The sequence below is a fragment of the Amaranthus tricolor genome, chromosome 2 (genome assembly GCF_026212465.1).
Source record: "Amaranthus tricolor cultivar Red isolate AtriRed21 chromosome 2, ASM2621246v1, whole genome shotgun sequence".
Taxonomy (NCBI): domain Eukaryota; kingdom Viridiplantae; phylum Streptophyta; class Magnoliopsida; order Caryophyllales; family Amaranthaceae; genus Amaranthus; species Amaranthus tricolor.
Genome location: NC_080048.1, coordinates 11,846,522 through 11,865,633, shown reverse-complemented (window position 1 = coordinate 11,865,633; position 19,112 = coordinate 11,846,522). Strand labels below are relative to the sequence as shown.

At 31.9% G+C, this 19,112-nt stretch overlaps 1 protein-coding gene across 1 annotated transcript; it reads right to left on the bottom strand.

The window, feature by feature from the left end:
- Positions 1-1,991: 1,991 nt before the first annotated feature.
- On the bottom strand, positions 1,992-4,660 carry LOC130802899 (aspartic proteinase nepenthesin-2-like). The gene has a single exon (XM_057667011.1). The coding sequence runs from the start codon at positions 4,190-4,192 to the stop codon at positions 2,528-2,530; it is 1,665 nt and encodes a 554-aa protein (XP_057522994.1). The 5' UTR covers positions 4,193-4,660; the 3' UTR covers positions 1,992-2,527.
- Positions 4,661-19,112: the final 14,452 nt, after the last annotated feature.

Below are 19,112 nucleotides of genomic sequence, written 5' to 3'. Positions count from 1 at the left end.
TTTGAAACTAAAAACAAAGGCAAATAAAGTTTTTGGTTGTATTTTAAAATTAAGAAGTTATCGGAATTAATATTTAGTTATTTAATTATGAAGTTTCGTAATGCTTTGATAATATAAAATGAAATGAATGTGCAAAGATGTTCTAATACATGCTTTTTTTGTGTGTATCTATGTTTAGCACCTCGGTTCATAAGAGGTTGACATCTCGTCTGTGGAAGTGCCTTAATTTGATTTGTCATGCTATCAAGGTACGCGCTTAGACTATGTTTTTCTAATTGGTTATGTGAAGTAATGTTTTGTTCATTCTATAATGTGATGTTGTTTATTACTTAAGGCTTAGACACCAAAAATAATTTGAAAGGAGTTCTTAATTGGAAATTTGAGGATGGTTGTGTTAGTTACCCACACGAGGTTAAATTATTGGAATGGAATTATTATTGTTATCGTTCACATGGCAGTTTTGGATCATTACGGTCACCATGAGAATATGCATACTTTATCTTTGACGATCCGAACAGGATGGACAACGTCTTAGGTCGGAGGTTGCATTGGGATTAGCTCTCCCATGTGTATTCCTCTAAACTTTGATATTACTCTAGCGACCCAAACTAGACGGGTAAGGACATGAGTTGGGATTTGAAAGTCGAATATGACATCTAAATTATTAGAGCCTTTGCATGTTAGGATGAACTCATTGCTTGTATGTAACTTGTACAATACATTATATGAAGTCTCTGACGTGTATTGGTTTGTATCCTTTGGTGCTTGCGATGATGTTGTCACTTGACGACTAGCAGGTTGATTGCAGGTGGGGCGAGTGTGTGACGATCCAAAAGTTAGAACCTGTAATCGTGTTGACTATCGCATCCCGTGTTATGCCATTTTATCGTTGAACTTAATTATCTATATTAGCAAATATATTCTAGTTTAGACTTTGTCTCGTTTTGATGAAGCCGTTAGGCTCTCAAGTTGTAAACTTGAAGACTTCCGCTGATTTATTTTTATCATTTTCTTTAGATTATTTGTTTCTTTATCATTAGAAAGTCATCGATCTAGAAACGGTTTAACTTAAATGTCCGGCGTGTAACCCGGAATTTATATTTACATATGAATATCCGGTTCACTTTAACCCGGACTATTACAAGATGCAAGGAGGTTGGTGATAAGCTATGTCATCCTCTTTGGTAACTCCCTTGTCAGCTAGAAGTCTAAAAAGCAATGCACAGTTTCAAAATCCTATTCCAAGACAGATTATAGGGCTATGGAAACATTAGCCTCAGAAATCACTTGTATTGTTCCCCTCTTGGAAGAGTATGGTGTGCAGATTCTAAAGCTAATTACCTTGGAGTGTGATGACAAATCAGCCTTGCAAATGGCTCCAAATCTAGTCCGTCGTCATAGGACTAAACATATTGCCGTTGACTGCCACTTCACAAGAGAAAAGGTTCTTGAGGGCCTTTTTTTGAGTTGAGATACATTCCCACACAGGAGTAGCTTGCTGATTCTCTAACTAAAATTGCATATCTCACCAACTCCAACACCTTTATGTCCAAGCTTGGCATGACTACCACCCCATGCTCGAGGGGGATGATGAAGATATGCCTTCTTATAAGGCAGATATAAAATATTAAGATGATTCTTTTGCTTTGTTCCTCATTTGCTTTACAGTAGTTATTTTTAGTTTAGTTAGTTCCTTTTCTTTAGTTAGTTTGTTATAGTTGTTAGTTCTTTCTGTTTTCTGATCTCCAAACTTTCTAATCTTCTAAACTCCAAACAGTATCAAAATTGAATACTAAATCAGAAATGGGGTGTCATAAATTATGTAGGTTTCCTTAAATGTACATCTCATACGGAGTTTGTAAGAAGTCTTTTTGTATCTTTGTTGTGGTTGCTGGGAGTTCAACAAAAAATGTTGTTGCTTTTGGTTGGTGAATGATAATTCTTTTACTTTACCTAAATAAATTATTAATTTTGATTAAATTCAAATGAAATAACAGAAAATATATACTTCCTTACATTCACATAAGATTTATTACACTACATACTTAATAGTTAATACTCCCATTTACACCTTTCTTTAAATTTATCTTCTTTCACTTTAATTTTCCTTCCCTTATTACATACAATAACTTAAATTTACAAACTTGCTCATACTCTAAGATTTCTACTGGTATAATGAATCAAAAATATAAACTTAATTTTTTTTTTTTAAAAAAAAAAGCCCAATTCTTTATCACTCTAAGCACAATGTGCATCAAATGAACTAGGCCATAAAGAGAGAGAATTTGTATATTTCATGGAAGATGAAACAGGTAATTCTCCCTGTTGTTCTATATAATTAGCTTAACTTTGCTAATAAATGACCTGTTTTCATGTATCTAACCTTAAAAAAGAAAGAATTACAACAAAAATCTACAAAAGGATATTAAGAAATACACAGATATTAAGAGTTAAATCTCCCTTTTCTAACCCAAAATGTGAGCAAAAACTTCCTTCTTCAAACCACCAAATGTGTTCATTTCTTCTGTCAGACATCAGCACATTTTCTAGGTGCAAATCCAAGCCTCGACTTCTTCGTGTGGTACAATATGTGAAAATTCTGCTGCTGATAGTTTCCGATGATAGAAAACGACGATCTTTTTATCGACATCATGGCCAAACACACCACTTCCTGATCAATCCAAATGAAATTATTCTGTGCAGGAAAGTTCCATTCACCTCCATCACTGAACTCAATCTTAAAACTAGGCATTTCCAGCTTACTATTATCCACTCCAGATACATTATAACAAGGATTCAGAACCGGGAAATCTGACACTAACGGGTAATTCGTAATCTTCTTCATGAATGCTAGTTTTATGACCTCAAATGCTGGTTCTACAAAATAGCTAAGAACAGTTCCTGAATCAATTATAGTTCCACCTCCGCCATCGTCCGTAAAACCCCACATTTCCTTTGGTATATCCAATATTTCTCCTCCAACCGAGATCGATTTTATCTCAACAAAGTAGAATGTATCCACAGGATTATCTTTCCCATCTATTAGTTTTGTGAAGTTCAATCCCGGGTTACTCAAAAGATCCTTATCCTCCCCGAAAATCAGCTTGCTACTAACACTAGGATCACTATTTCTATCCACCAAACAGTATGAAAAGGAATGCCCATATGCAGATTGCAGCTGTGAGGCAAATGACAATGGTCCTTTTCCGAGCCCTAACAAGCCCGCAGCTCCATGGAAGAGACCGCGGTTCCAATGCCCGCAACCAAACATCATATTTTCCGCCTTCCTAAACTTGGTTTCCCCATTTGGAGAAGTGAAGTTCACCCTGAAAGTCTCAAGGACAAAATCCCCTGTAGTGTTGGAACTATCGCCATACCAGTAATAGTATGGACAGCTTCCATTTTCGCCCTTGCAAGGCAATGGAGGATCAGGTGAGCTCACAAGGTCACACCGCGGGTCTTGGCAGCTTATACTTTTGAACGATTTCGAATCCTTTGGATCGTAATGTGGCCCGTCTTGCTCGAAACAATCATAGCATGGTGCACACTGTATCCAATTCAAATCACTTCCGGTATCAACTATCAGCAAGAAATGCTTAGGAGGAGTACCCACATACACATCCATGAAGTATTCTCCTGAGCCAAGACTAACCCCAGATTTCAAAGTACCCACAAGATTCCCTTGCACTGCAGTTAAATCAAGATTTTCTGCTGAGTGTTCCTCAAGTAATTGCCTATGATTTTGGAGCCTAGAAATTGCTTTCTGATTCTTGTTTTCAGTAATTCGTCTCCGAAAAGTGTGGATTCGGTTCAAGTCCCTGAAAGTAGACTCGATTACTGATTGTTTCCTCCCCTCCACACCAACTTTTCTGTGTTTTAAAGGCAGTTTTACAGCCCTGTGAGATTGTTTCTCCATTTTCAATGGGTTTAACTCATCTTTTTCATGGGTGTTGATCAAGTTATCTTGTCCTGATTCAGAATTGTTAAAATTAAGAGATGTGGGATGATTGCACCCAGTTGATGTAGAAATAATGGTATTAGTAATGTCATTGGTATTGAAATTATGCTCAGGCAATTCAAGAAAGGACCCATTAGAATTCAAAGGGTTGTTGTTGTGAATACTAGAGCTGGTTGCTAAAATCAAGTATGAAATTAGTACCAAAATCCCTATATATGATGATTTGGGCACCATATGGATGATCTTAAAAACAATCCTACAAATAACAAATTATAAATCTTTGAAAGCAATTCTTCAAAAACATGAAATTGCAACAAAACCAACAAATAAAGAATTTCCAGCAACAACAATTCTGAAAAATAAAGTTTTTGAAGCTCAAGATTATTCAAAATCAAAGAATAGGAACAGAAATTGAGCAAACCTGGGGAAAAGATGGGAGAAATTAAGAAAAACCCAGAAAAGTAAAACCTTAAATGGACAATAAAGATCAGCAAAAACCCAATTCTAAAATAATTCAAAAAACATGAACTATCTTTTATTGAGATTTTAAGCTCTAAAAGGCAGAGTTGGAAGATGGATAGCAAAGTTGAAGTTAATAAAGAGAGGAAAGGAAAGAAACCAGAAAGTAGTAGGAAAACGAAAAGGGTTGGTCCAAGCAAATTTTTTTTATGTTCAATAACTTTGAAATTCTATATTGGTCAAAATTCTGAGTTATACTTGTAAGATAGTATGATTTTATAAGCAAAAAGTCATAAACGCGTTTTTTTTATTTTAAAAAAATTACTTTTTTCTTTTCTATTTAACATTCCTAAAAAATATTCAAGAAAATTAAATAAAGTTGGATGTAATATTATTCAATTACATAATAAAGTTAAAATGAAAAGTTGAAAACCTTAAGCATAGAAATACATAAAATAAAGTTATAGAAAAAATGGAAGCACAAAAATTTAAACATATCAAAATAAAATTGGTGGAAAATACGTAGAAATCATGAGAATTATACTTCCTCCGTTGCATTATACTTGCTACATTTTACTTTTTACTCAATCTAATGTGTTATTTTTATCATTTATGTATTAAACTATACACATCTAAATATTATAAAAACTTAATATTATGAGAGTATGTCATTAGATGATTCAAACAAAATCTCACTTGATTATATTTTAACTTATAGATTAAAAATTAATCATAAATCTCACTTGAGATAAGTGAATAATATTAGTATTTTTAATATTGTAAATAAATTAAAATCGACTAAGTATCAAATAAAATAAAACGGAACCAGAATTCCATGGTAGACTTGTAGCATAAGTAAGTTTTCTACATTTGACCAACAAAGATTACTCTTTTATGACATGGTCAGTTGTACTTGACAATACAATTTGTTAGGAGTACAAAGTGTTCTACAAACTAGTGCACCAAAACAAATAACAGTAATTATTTTTCGATAATTATGTTTAGTTTATTTGTTAACTCAAAATATTTACTAATTTAATATCTTTTAAGATTAATGTACGGTATAATATTGTGGATCTACTTCATATTGACTTTATTTTCTTCATTTATGAGATTCACATTATAGAATAACTCATGACATATACTTTTCCCTTTCTAATTTACTCGTAATATTAATAATACTTGCACTATTCACTTATCTTTCTTAATTTATGATTAATTGTAATTTATAAGTTAAGTATAGTTAAGTAGGATCTTGTTTGATTCGTCTCAATACAAAAACTATTCAAATTTTTCTAATTTTTTATTATACATAATTATAAATATTGAAGTTTGAATTAGTGTAATAAACGGCATAAAAAAACAACCGTTACAAGTATTTTGGAACGAATGAAGTATTACGGTTAAATGGAGGAAAATCTCAATATCTTTTAGGAAGAATGATTTGGTAAGCAAATATTTGTACTTCTTGAGTTGAATTGTTTGACTGAAATATTCTGTTAGTTTTTTTTTTATTTCTTTTGTATTGACTGAAATAGTTAAGAGGAGTTAATTGTTGAATAAGATAGTCAGAGTAGCAGTATTTTTTATTTTTTTTAAAATGTAGTTGGAGTAGCAGTAAAATACACGTAAAATGTAAAAAACAAAAAAGAAAGAAAAAAACTGTGTAAAAAACGGGTGTAATAAAATTATGCATTTATTCCCCGCCAAACACGCAAGGGAGGAATTAGGCGTGAAATGGACCCACATTTGCGCCTTTTTTGGGACCTGTAAAAGTTTTGGGTTGTATCCTACAATTTATTTTTGGGACGGTTTTTGGGTTTTGTTTCTACCGTCCTTTTGCTTTGGGCGGGCAATCGGGTCGAATTGAATTGAGGGACTTCGGGATCATTTCAAATACTTCATTTTACTCTCATATTTGGTTGTAATTGGTTGAAATTATGTGATTTTGTCCAATTGCTGAAAATTTTAATACTTTAATGTAAGGTGAGTTTTAAAAGAAAGATGAATAATGGTACATGATAGAAGTGATCAAACACTGGGCCGGGTCGGGAGGGAAAAATGTCCATTGATGCGGGCCGGGCCGGGTCGAAGTGCGGGCCTAAAAGTTCCTGCCCAAACCCGTAATATGCAGGCTTGCGGGCCTATGTTATATATTATTTATATATAATTAAAAACACAAATTACAAATAATTAAAATAAACAAATACAATTGTTACATATTATACATAATTTAAAACACAAATTACAAATAATTGAAATAAACAAATACAATTGTTACATATTATACATAATATAAAACAAATTAAAAATGCAAATCATGAACAAGCACTTTTTCGGGCCGGGCCAAATACCAAATTCCAAATCCGTCCCAAAAAAAATCGGGCCACTTATTTTCTGCCCAAACCCGCCCATCGGGCCATATTTTGGTACCCAAACCCTCACTTTTTCGGGCCGGGTCGGACCGGGCCGCCCATGATCACCTCTAGTACATGAGTAGAGGGAGAAATATTTCTCTAAAACATATGTTAAGTGGGGTAAAAAAATTAAAATCAAAGACAAATTTAAATTTAATTTCAAATTTAAAGTAATTGAAATATAAACTAAAAATCAATGTAATGTAAACTAAAGCATTGCCTCAAAAAAAAAAAAAAAAAAAAAAAAAACACTAAAGCATTGCCATATAAAAAATTTACTATTTTTTATTTGTTAAATTAGTAAATGTTATCTTATCTATTAACTATAATATAGTAGTAAACTAGTAATAGTATAAAACCTCTTACAATGCATGGAATTCTTAATATGAAGATATATATAAATATAATTTTCAAAAACATATAATAATAAATATACTATATACTTAAAATAAAGTAATAAAAAATAATAATTTTTTTTTTTGGCAAATAAAAGATTTTTTCATTTACCACAAAAACCAATACACTACCAAAACGAGGGACCTCAGCCTAACTAATGTGCATCAGTATGGAAAAACGACCCACCTTCGAGGAAGAGTTTCCGCACCCCACTCTTCATATGCATACGAGAAAGGAGAGGCCTAAGGCGATACAAAAAAATACGCCATAAATCAAACTGTACATATACAAGGAGAAATACAGAAAACAAAACTGATAACATCAAAATCTCCAAGAGAAAGAAAAAAAGAAGGTAACAAGCAGCAGATAGAAGACATTAGTAACTAATGTCTTGACAGTAGGTGCTCCAGATCAGATTCGCTGACAAGGAAGATAGTCTATCACAAATGACCTTCTAGATGCATGACACAACATACTCATGTCTATGAACCACATTATCCCAAACAGCAATATTCCTCATCTGCCATATATAATAGATGGTAGAGACATAAATGGCGCACAAAATGTATTGTTGATTTTTGTTCATCTTATGCCTTCTGAAGTCCATATGGGCTAGAGGCTTGAATTGTACGCCCATCCACTATCTCAATCCTTTTAAGCAACGTTGACTAAAAGGACAATCAAAAAATAAATGATCAGAGGTTTCCTCTGCAGCAGCACATAGAGGGCAGAGGTCATCATCAATAACTTCTATGAGCTTCAGTTTACTCTTGGTTTTCAATTTCCTCTTAGTCATCATCCAGCAAAAAAAGCGAGCTTTTAGGAATAGAGAGCTTGTTCCAAACCGTAAAGTGCCAACTGACCTTTTGAGTCTCGTCAAAATGGCTCATGTATATATCCTTAATGGAATAGGAGTTTGTAGAAAACCCATTGTTTAAATGAATTTTTGATAAAACACATCTTCTTTAAAACCTAACTAGATGTAATGGGAAATTGAAGATCTCCCAATTGCCCCCTTTTGTATACACCCTATGAACTCATCTCACCCACAGTGAGTCTTTCATCATAAACATGTGCCAGGCAAATTTCCCTACAACTATCTGATCCTTAAGAATAGATCCCGAAGTCCAAGACCCCCAACTTTCTTGTGTTGGCAAACCTCTTTCCATTTAACTAGGCCATAATTTTTGGATTCCGCAACACCATGCCACAAAAAAGCCCTACATATGGAATTGATACACTTTATGACCCCCTTAGGGATGATAAAAATTTTGGCACCAATACGCAGAGACTCCCATTAGAATAGAGTTAATGATCTGAAAACGAGCAGCATATGAAAAATGCTTAGCACTCCAACCCTTGAGTTTATCCAGCATTTTATCGGCCAGTTGCTCACAATCAGCAATAGAGAGTCTTCGAGAAGAAAGAGGAATGCCCAGGTATTTAAAAGGGAGAGACCCAATAGTAAAGCCATTGAGGTCTCTAATGTCATCTCTAATAGCACAAGGGACCCCTGCAATATACACAGCTGATTTGGAGGAATTAGCTTGCAATCCGAAGGCCTTAGAAAACAAGAGAATGCATTGATGTAAAACACTAACAGAAGAGATGTCTCCTTTACAAAAGCATCAAATCATCTGCAAAGCAGAGGTGAGTGAGCTTAAGCATCCTGCATTTTGGATGAAAACCATAGCTAGCTTCTATGCTGTTTAAGATAAGAGAGAGGTATTCTATTCCAATAACGAAAAGGAGAGGAGACAGAGGATCACCTTATCTTAGACCTCGTTTAGCTTTGATCGGTTCTACAGGACAACCATTAATCATGAGGACATAACTTGTAGAGGAGATACAAGACATAACAATATGAATAAAATGCAGAGGGAAATTCAGGGCAACCATCATGTCTTTCAGAAAAGACCAATCCATAGTATCATAAGCCTTGCATAAGTCAATTTTCAGAAGACAACTAGGAGAGTATTGTCTTGAATAATGTTTCACAAGATCCTGACAAAGCAAAATGTAATGTATAATGCTCCGACCCGCCACAAATGTACCTTGGACCTGATCAATAAACTATCCAGAACTAATTTGGGTCTAGAGCAAATCAACTTAGCAATGCATTTATAAAGCACATGGTAACAAGAAATAGGGCAAAAGTCACCTAGATGAGTAGGGCATTGAGTTTTTGGGATCAATGTGATAGCTGTAATATTCTAGGATTTCAAATTTTGCCATTAGAAAAGAATTAGGAGATAGCTTGTGTAACATCCTCCCCAAGAATATCCCAGGAGGCTTTGTAGAACTTGCTATTGAAACCATCCAAACCAGGAGACTTATCATCCGGGATACTCCACAAAGCCTCTTTGATCTCTGCTTTAGTAAAGCTAAGATTAAGCAAGCCTTACTGAATGTCCGGAAAAATAGGACCAGAACGAACAATATCCAAATTAATTTTCCCCCTCCCTGAATGCTCAGTGCAAAAGAGATTAGAATAGAACAAAAAGAATTCCCGACGGATGAAAGCAAGATCAGTGATATCGCAACCACTAACATGCAGATGAGAAATTCTATTAGTTCTGAATCTACGACGAATACTTTGGTGAAAGAACTTAGTATTGTCATTGCCAAATTTAGTCCAGTTCATTTTCGCCTTTTTTTCTCAATGAGGACTCAAGATCAAATTTCAATTGATGTACTCCAGTACTAATTTCCTGTTCCTGGTTAGCAAGCAAAACATCACTAGGATTAGCATGCAGATGCTCCTGAATCTCCAGAAACTAAAATTCAGCCTGGTGAAGCTCATGCTGTAGTTGATCTTTACCAAACAACTTCTTAAGAACCTTTTTAAGGCAATTAATTTCTAATTAATCTGAAAGCTGATATGACCCTCGACAGGCTGGCACCAAGCCTCTCTAACAATACCAAGGAAGCCCTCTTTCGTGGTCTAAAAATTAAAAAACTGAAAAGGATGCTTAACTGTTAGTGGAGTAGAGGATGAGACAAGCATATGGGAATGGTCAAAGGTTCCTTCAGGCAGAAAAAACACAATTGATGTAGGAAAAACCTCTTCCCAAAGTTCATTACCAAGAACCCTATCAATCTTGCCCATAACACGCCTAGACCCCGCTTGTTTATTATTCCAAGTGAAGAAGCAGCTAGAAAATTGAAGATCATGCACTTCACACCAATCCATAAAATCCCGAAGAGGCTTGATTTCGTGAAGTCTAACTGGTTGCCCCAATCGTAACCCAAAATTAGCAACACAATTGAAGTCCCCCAAAAGAATCCATGGAGATGAAATGTGCAAAATAATATCCTGTAGGTCCTGGAACAACTGCAACCTCTAATGTTTAGTACAGTAAAAAAATGAACCAGAATGGGGAGTACATCCGACATGAATAAACTAACTAGTGCAAACAAGAATGTCGACATGAACATCCTCATTCTTCCATCCTACTATGTAACTACCTCCATCATGCCAAGCTAGATTAGTTGTTACACAACAATTCGGAAAAAAAGAAGAAGGTAAAGAGCCTCCAAACCCTTCCTCTTCACCTTTGTTTCAAGGAGCCCAAAAAGGCTAATATTATGACTAAAGAGGAAGCGAGCAACCTCATATTGCTTATTAACCTTATTGAGTCCCCGTACATTCCACGCACAAAGATTAGTCATTACCCTGGATGGGGTCAAGCCCCAACGCTCTTATTGTCTCCTCCAAAATAAGTTGATCATCAGTAACTGACAAAGAATTTAACGCGCCAAAACCATTCCCAAAAGCCACCAAAAAAGTCTCCCTGATCTCTAGATCCTGCAGCATATCATTAGTAACTGACAAGGAATTTAAATAGTTTGTAGATGAGTAAAATAAATAACAGGTTAATTAGATATATTTGCCACTTAAGCCAATATCAACCAATAAAATTCTTTCATTTAGCATGGCTCCAAAAGAATGACATGTGTAATTTTTCAGTCTTTTTATTAATTGTATATGATGATTATTTAAAATGATTTCTATTACTAAATTGGTCTAAATCTCAAAAAAATATTTAATGTCAAACAAATATTTCTTAGTTTATTTTGTTTTTAAATTTCTCTAGCAGTAATTTATTAAAAGATATATGATTAATATTTTATTCCTTAATTTATAAATTTAAATTTGTTAATATCACCTAAATGATTCTCAATTTATTGTTTTCATTTCTCTTAGTCAATTTATAGATTAGAGTATTTGATTAATTGAAATAATTTCCATAACTAAATCAGTAAATTTTAACAGGTTATATATTAATTGATTGTCAAATCTTTGATTGATATAAAGTGATCAACTATTTAAAATTCAGTTAATTTAAATACTCAAATAGAAAAATTTCAAATGACAAGTGCTCTAGAAATTTGACACTTAGCGTTTTCATAATTTTTTTATAAATGTTATGATTATGATTCCTAAAACAATAAATGAAGAATGAAATATAAGCTGAGCATTATTTGTGAACTTTGATTCATTATTAACAACTAAAAAAATATTTCTATTTAAATGATAAGAATATAAAAAAATTGTTGAAAAGCTTTTAGCCTTAACCTTTGTGAACAAAAAATGTTACTTCATGTAAATACAATTACGTAGCAACTAGCAAGTGGCAACTCTATAACATTTACCCCTCTTAATAGCAAATCATGTTAAGCTATTAATCAATACACTGTATTTCCTATGAGTTTTGTACCTTAAAATTTTAATAGAATTTTTATATCTTAAGGCGCTCAAATAGACTGAGAGATTAACTCATATTCATATATATATATATATATATATATATATATATATATATATATATATATATATATATATATATATATATATATATATATATATATATATATATATATATATATATATATATATATATATATATATAGTGACTCTACTCTCCTTCCATATGAACCCTCAAAACATAACATCAGCAAAATCCACCCGGCCATCCTCCATTGACTTTTCAACCCAACTCAGGTCCCATATGCCTACCTAATTTTGTAATTTCATTAATTAATTATTTAATATTTTGAAACACATAATATTTTATGATCTTTAAAGTATGGAAAACCCAATTTTATTAATCAATACAGTTTCCTTTCCATTAACATATATTTTTTTTAATAACTTTGACTTCTAGTTTTTGTGAAAATACTATTTTTTTTCCTTTTTATTTGTCGATTTACCTTTTATATGCGTTTAAAAACTAATTTGAGCTTTAATATCTCATACTACGTGTCATAAAATATTATAAAAATTATATCTTTAAAAAACTTTACATCAAAATTCAAAACGAATCTGAATCTAACAAGATTACACATAAATATTTTTTATCTTTAATATATAGTTCAAAAAATCTAATTTAAAATGTTTAATTCACCATTTTAATATTTAAATTCACCATTTAATTCATCAACACTCTCAAATATCGTAACAATTTTGTTTTCATTCAAATTGTTGGCATTTTTGACAAAAGATGCCTTAAGCACTATTACATAAGCCATAATGTTCTCATAATGTACTTAACTAGGATTATAAAGTTTGCCTAATTTAACAAACAGTTTCTCACGAAAATAATCAAATAGGGTAAATCCAAAAAATTAGAGTAATAATTCTTTAACTTCCCTTAATATTTTTCTTATACATATTTAGAAATAAAAACACAAATATGACCTAAATGCTAGTAATTGAATTTAAGGATCTTATTGTCACCTCAAAGAAAGGTATAATTGGGGGCCACATGGGAATATAGTGTTAAGTGTATGTTGAAATTGAAAATGGGGAAGCCATCTAAAAACCAGTGCAGCTTGCAAAAAGGGCTTAGAATTTGGTCCTTCCAAAGTCAAAAACGTGAATAAGCGATGGTATTCCCGATACGTAACAAGTAACAACTGCTTCATAATGAATAATTATTTCCACATTGGACTACTAATAATCGACACCCTGGGTTGTACTCCACACTTGTCTGTCTCACAAAGCATTCTAACTTGGAAATATGTGACTCAAAACCCAAACTAATTCAATTCATGCACTCTTAACATTAGTTGCCGTCTCAAACACCAACTTGTATTTTGCTTAAACTTACAGCCTCCACAAACTTTATTCTATGAGTTAAGACCGTCATTGTCACCCTTAATTCTAAGTTATTGTCCAAAGCACTACCAACACTATGTGTTCAACTAATCACAAGTCACAATCGAATTTTGTAAATAAGTAAATATTTGTTAAATTTTAAATTTAATTTATTGTGAATGTTAGTATAATAACGAGAAAATATGAGGTGCACACACTTCATAAGCAAATGAGATATTTATCATCTCAAAACCATATGACAATGAGAAGAATGACTCCAATAACTTATGAAGTACGCACACCATCTTTAATTTGTCGATGTAGGATAAATCATCCCAACAAAATTTTCTCTAAGGATGGACAAGAGTTCAAGACCCTACCTGAACCTTGTTAGAGCCTATCCTATTTTGACGATAAGGGTCTGACTTTTTTGGACCCTAAAAGTCTGCATCCGGATCCTAGAAAGTAAAGGGTCCTTGTCCTGATCATAAATTTCTAAGAGTCCTAACTATTTAGGGTGCAACTTAGGTTTCTAAATTTTAGACACTTAAAATTCACTTAAGGAAATATTTTTTTAAAGTTTGTGTCCAAGTCTATCTCTATTTTCTAGATAGTTAAGATTCGTGTTCGTGTTTGGACCCGATATTAAAATTAGGCTGTGAAAAAGGGTTAAGTTCATAGATGACCGAGACCCTTAAATGTCCATTCCTACTTTTTTAGACAAAGAATAATGTATGGGGTAATAAATCTTCCACATAATAAATGAATTACCAGTATTACATTTAATTTAGTAAATTTTACTTGTTATTATTTCCTTCTTGTGTTGGAGATCGGTTATTAATCGTGTAAAGTTATTTTCTATTGGGAAGCATATACTTCACTCATTCTAAAATACTCGCTATATAAAAATAAATGTATTATTTGTCTTTCAAGCTTATTTTATATATTGTAGTTAATGTGTAAGAAAAAATATAGTTTAGTGGGATTTTATTTAAATCGTCTCTAATCACATACTTCCATAATATCAAATTTTTATAAATTTTATTTTTAGCATAGATTAAGAAATAAATAGTCAAAATTACGCATTGAATTGCGTAAAAAGTGAAATGTAGCGAATATAATAAAACAGAGCAAGTACAATATACTCTAAATTTAAGCACAAGTTTCTTCTTTATTTTATGCAAATGTTAAAAAGATGTAAGTTTGTTGATAGAATATAAAGTCAACATAATAATGTGAGGGTCTAAAAAAATGTAAATCACAAATAGCTATTTAAATAAAAAAAAAATAAGATACTTATAATAAACAGATCGTGTAAAAAAATAAAACACTTGAGTTGAAATGAAATTTATATGTAAAAGGAACGATGAATATTAATAACCTTAGACATGTTGTCATTACAAAAAGGGCCTAATAACCAGAGTGATAAAAAAAAATGGCATTAGGCCTCCTGTCGCACCTCGTTGCCATTCACCATCAATAATTGGCGCCAGCTACAACTTATCTGGGCGACCTCTCCTTCCCCGTCCCTTACTCGTCGCCCAAACGGAACACCCATTTGTGTTAAGTTTTTTCATTCATTAATTAATTTTATGATAAATATTATTTTTATTTATCGTATTCATTTTAAAATTTATTATTACATATTTTATTTGATTAATATGTATATCCATTTAATTTTAAATTTTTTTATTCAATTAACTAACAATTAAAATGCAAATAATAATAATAATAATAATAATAATAATAATAATAATAATAATAATAATAATAATAATAATTATTATTATTATTATTATTATTATTATTATTATTATTATTATTAAATTTAAGTTATATTTAAAATTAATATTGATAAACAAAAAATTATATTTGAAAGAAATGAGGATTAGTCTTGTGCAATTGGAAATGAGAGCTATCCTCATTTCAAATAAGTGTGTTAAGGGGCAATGGGTTCTAATGGGCAAAAAAACGAAACCGAACTGACTAAAGCCTAGTGACGGACAAAAAATCAAAAATATAATAATTAATAATAATAATAATAATAATAATATATAATAATAATAGTAATAATAATAATAACGATAAAAATAATAACAACAACAATAATAATAATAATAATAATAATAATAATAAAATTGAAACCGACTAACTACAACCTGATGACATATCAAATTGACGACGTTTGAAAGGCTCTAGGTAAAATATAAAAATAGAATCTCTTTTATAATATTTCAAAAAATATAAGTTTGCATCGAAAATTCACATATAAAATTCGTATTATTCATATAGTATTACTAGTTGTATTCAAAACAAGCACTAAAACAAAAATACTATTCTTATAAAATTTTACTTCTATCTTCATGACCCATCTATCCTTGAGGAATCTCCTCTGTATATCATCACAAACGAAAAAACAATCACAAGAAGTGATTTTACGATATTCGGGAAGCAAAATCATTATAATAATATGTACAAATTTTTACTATTAAATCTTTCACAATTGATAATATGGCCAAATAATTCAATCTCTTTTGTGACATTGAAGATCTTAAGTAACTTTTTATCGGTTCTAGCTTTAACGACAAAGTTTAAAAAATTCTACAAGTAATTAAAGCATTTGGATTACGGTCTGCAAACTTTAAAAACTTGAGAATATCAATAATAGACGAATCTATATTGAAACACTTTTAATTTAGAATAAAAATCAGGAAACTCAACATTAGACGAATCTACGTGAATAAATGTGAAGTGAAATTTGGCACACAAGCTTTCAATTCATTAGCAATCAATGCTCTCAACCTATTTAAATTTAAAAAAAAAAAAAAATCTAAATTTATTGTCAAATGTCTTCAATTGCTCAAATTGTTTTCAAAGAAGTGATTGTTAGGTCTACAACCACAAAAAAATTACTCAATTCTAAATATATTATTTGGTGATTAAATTTATTCATCCTTAATTAATAATTTCATCGAATTATTGTCTTTTTCTAAATACACGGTGTTTAGTGAGATGATTTTCAATGTAATATTTTTAACAATTTCTAAACTAGTAGCAAAATAGGAATAAGAATATGTTGTCAAACTTTCTGTCTGATTTTTACATCCATTTCATGTGAAAAAAAGAAATACAATGATACCGAAGGAAACTGTAATGCATTGATGTGCTATTCCATTGTAACTCTCAGTCTCCAGCAACCTTTGAGTAGTAAAATAGTATAAGCAATAACAAAACTAGTTAACAATCCACTCACAAGGAAAATGTCAATTTTGGCATATGTGCCAACACTATCACTTTAGTGCAGAGGTGATGATACCAAATTTACCCGACTTTGTAATCGAATCCGATTCGATCCAACTTTAAAAATAATCTACAATTATGTTAAAAATAATATAAAGCTATATAGACATTAAACCCGATTTTTAATCGACTCCAAACAAATCAAATCGATGACCAATTGACCAGGATCAATACCTCTACTTAAAGGGTCATGATTCGTCTTTTGAGTTTGTTAAATAATCATTTAAAGATCGTAAGTAATCACTTTAACACTATAAAAATTGATCACTTTAAAATTCTAGATTGTACATAATCAATTTAAGGTTATAAGTAACTATTTTAAAATTATAAAAGTATATTGAGTCGGCCTAATTCACACCGTAAACTATCTCATTTGAGAATTTGTATTGGAATATTGTTGCATTTTTTTCTAGCAAACCTTTTTGTCCCACTGGATTGTTTTGTGCGAGACAATCAATAGCCAATTTCAGAAAACATTCAAGGGGAGTGGGGGGTTAAGAGTAAAAAAAAAAGAGTGAATTAAATGATCTTGGAAATTAGATACGAGAGTCTTTTCTAAAGTCATGTTATATGGTTAAATTTTGTGCTATAAATATGTGAATTTAACTATATTCAACAAGTAAATAATATTTATTTCTCTTGCTTATTAAATCTACTTTTTCTTTATTCTTTCTAAATCCAATTATACTTTTTTTTTTCAACTATAGCTAACAAGAATGTGGGACGTTTCACTCTAACCATAAAACAACCTAGTATAAGAGCTAGATTAATGAAATAGGGGCACTATTCTAGAGAAAAAGTGATTAAACAATCAAAAATACATAATTATTAAACTTAAAGGAAAATTTAATTTCAAAGGAACAAACTTTAACTCATCTGTTTTTAAAAATTTGAACTTCATTTATTTTTTAAAGGCTTAAACTTTAAGGTCCATCCTTCTAAATGTTCCTCCGATTTTCATAATATGAAATATCAAGTTACCTTCTTCTTTCCTTTTTTTTTTTATCTGATCTTTCTACTTAGTCAATTCTTCTTCATCCCTCAACAATGACATCTTCACCATTACTTCCTTTCACCATTTCTTAACTATTTGTAAATTTAATTACAACTTTCCCTATTAAATATCAAGAATAAAAGTTAATGCACTAAATAATCATCATTTAAACCATGATCAATAGTTCAAATTACAAAAAAAAAAAGCAAGTAGAATCAACAGCCACAAATAAAAAGTGAAATTGATGCATAAAGAATCAAACTTTATTGCGATATTATTGTGTAAATATTTTATACGATTTGGTTACGGTAATTTAGGAGTATTTCCTAATTTATCTTTTGCCTAGTTTAACTTTCATTGTATTATATATGGAGAAGTAGTACATAATATACGGGTGACAAATTTTGGTGCATGCCATTAATCTCTTCATGGTATCGGAGCCTTGTCCCTATTTTTTTTTCACGTGCGTGCCCCTTCTTTCTTCTCTCTTTTTCTGAATACCCATTTCCCTAATCTCATAACCTAATTTCATTCTTGGCGGCTTCCTTCCCTAATTTCCCTCATTTCATAACCTAATTTCATTCCTTTTTTTCTTCTTCTCTGTGCTTTTCCCTAATTTCCCTCTCTGTGCACTCATGGTGGAAGGCAATTCATCCTCCCCACCGCCTCTGTTACACATTCCGTCTACCTCACCATTCTATCTCGGACCGCAAGATTGGCCGGGAGATTTCATCACTAATATTCGTTTAAAGCTTTCTAATTTCAATGAATGGTCTCACGCCATTCGTATTGCGTTGTGCTCTCGGAGGAAATTCGGATTTCTGGACGGTTTAATTGTGAGTTTTGTTCCACCGTGCACGAAGGATGATTGGGTGACAATCCATTGTATGCTCGTTTCTTGGCTCATGAATACTATTGACTCGGAGGTAAAATCAATGCTCTCTAATTATGATAATGCTAAAAAGTTGTGAGATGATTTACACGAACGATTTTGTCTTGTTAATGGTCCCCGTATTCAACAAATAAAATCCAAAATCAATAGCTGTGAACAAACGAAAACTATGTCTGTAGCCGTTTATTATAGCAAATTATCTGTTTTATGGGATGATTTGGACAAACATGAGCCTCTGATTGGTTGCATTTGTGGAAATTGTACGCGTGATGTTGGTAAGCAACACGCAGCTCGCCGTGATGTAGACCGTCTTCAACAATTCTTACTTGGTTTATATTCTGAATATTATGCATCCTTGCGCTCTAATCTGTTGTCTCAAGATCCCTTTCCCTCGTTAAACAAAGCCTTTCAATCTGTTGCACAAGATGAAAGAGTGCGTGGCATTACTAGGGTCAAAGCAGACACCCAGCAGTCCGTGCACCAGCAGCAACCGAATTCGGCTCTTGGGTTTGCTGTCCATGTCACAACAACAAGAAAGGGTCGTGGCCCTAATGGCAACAACTCTAGTGTGCCGGTGTGTGATAAGTGCAATAAGT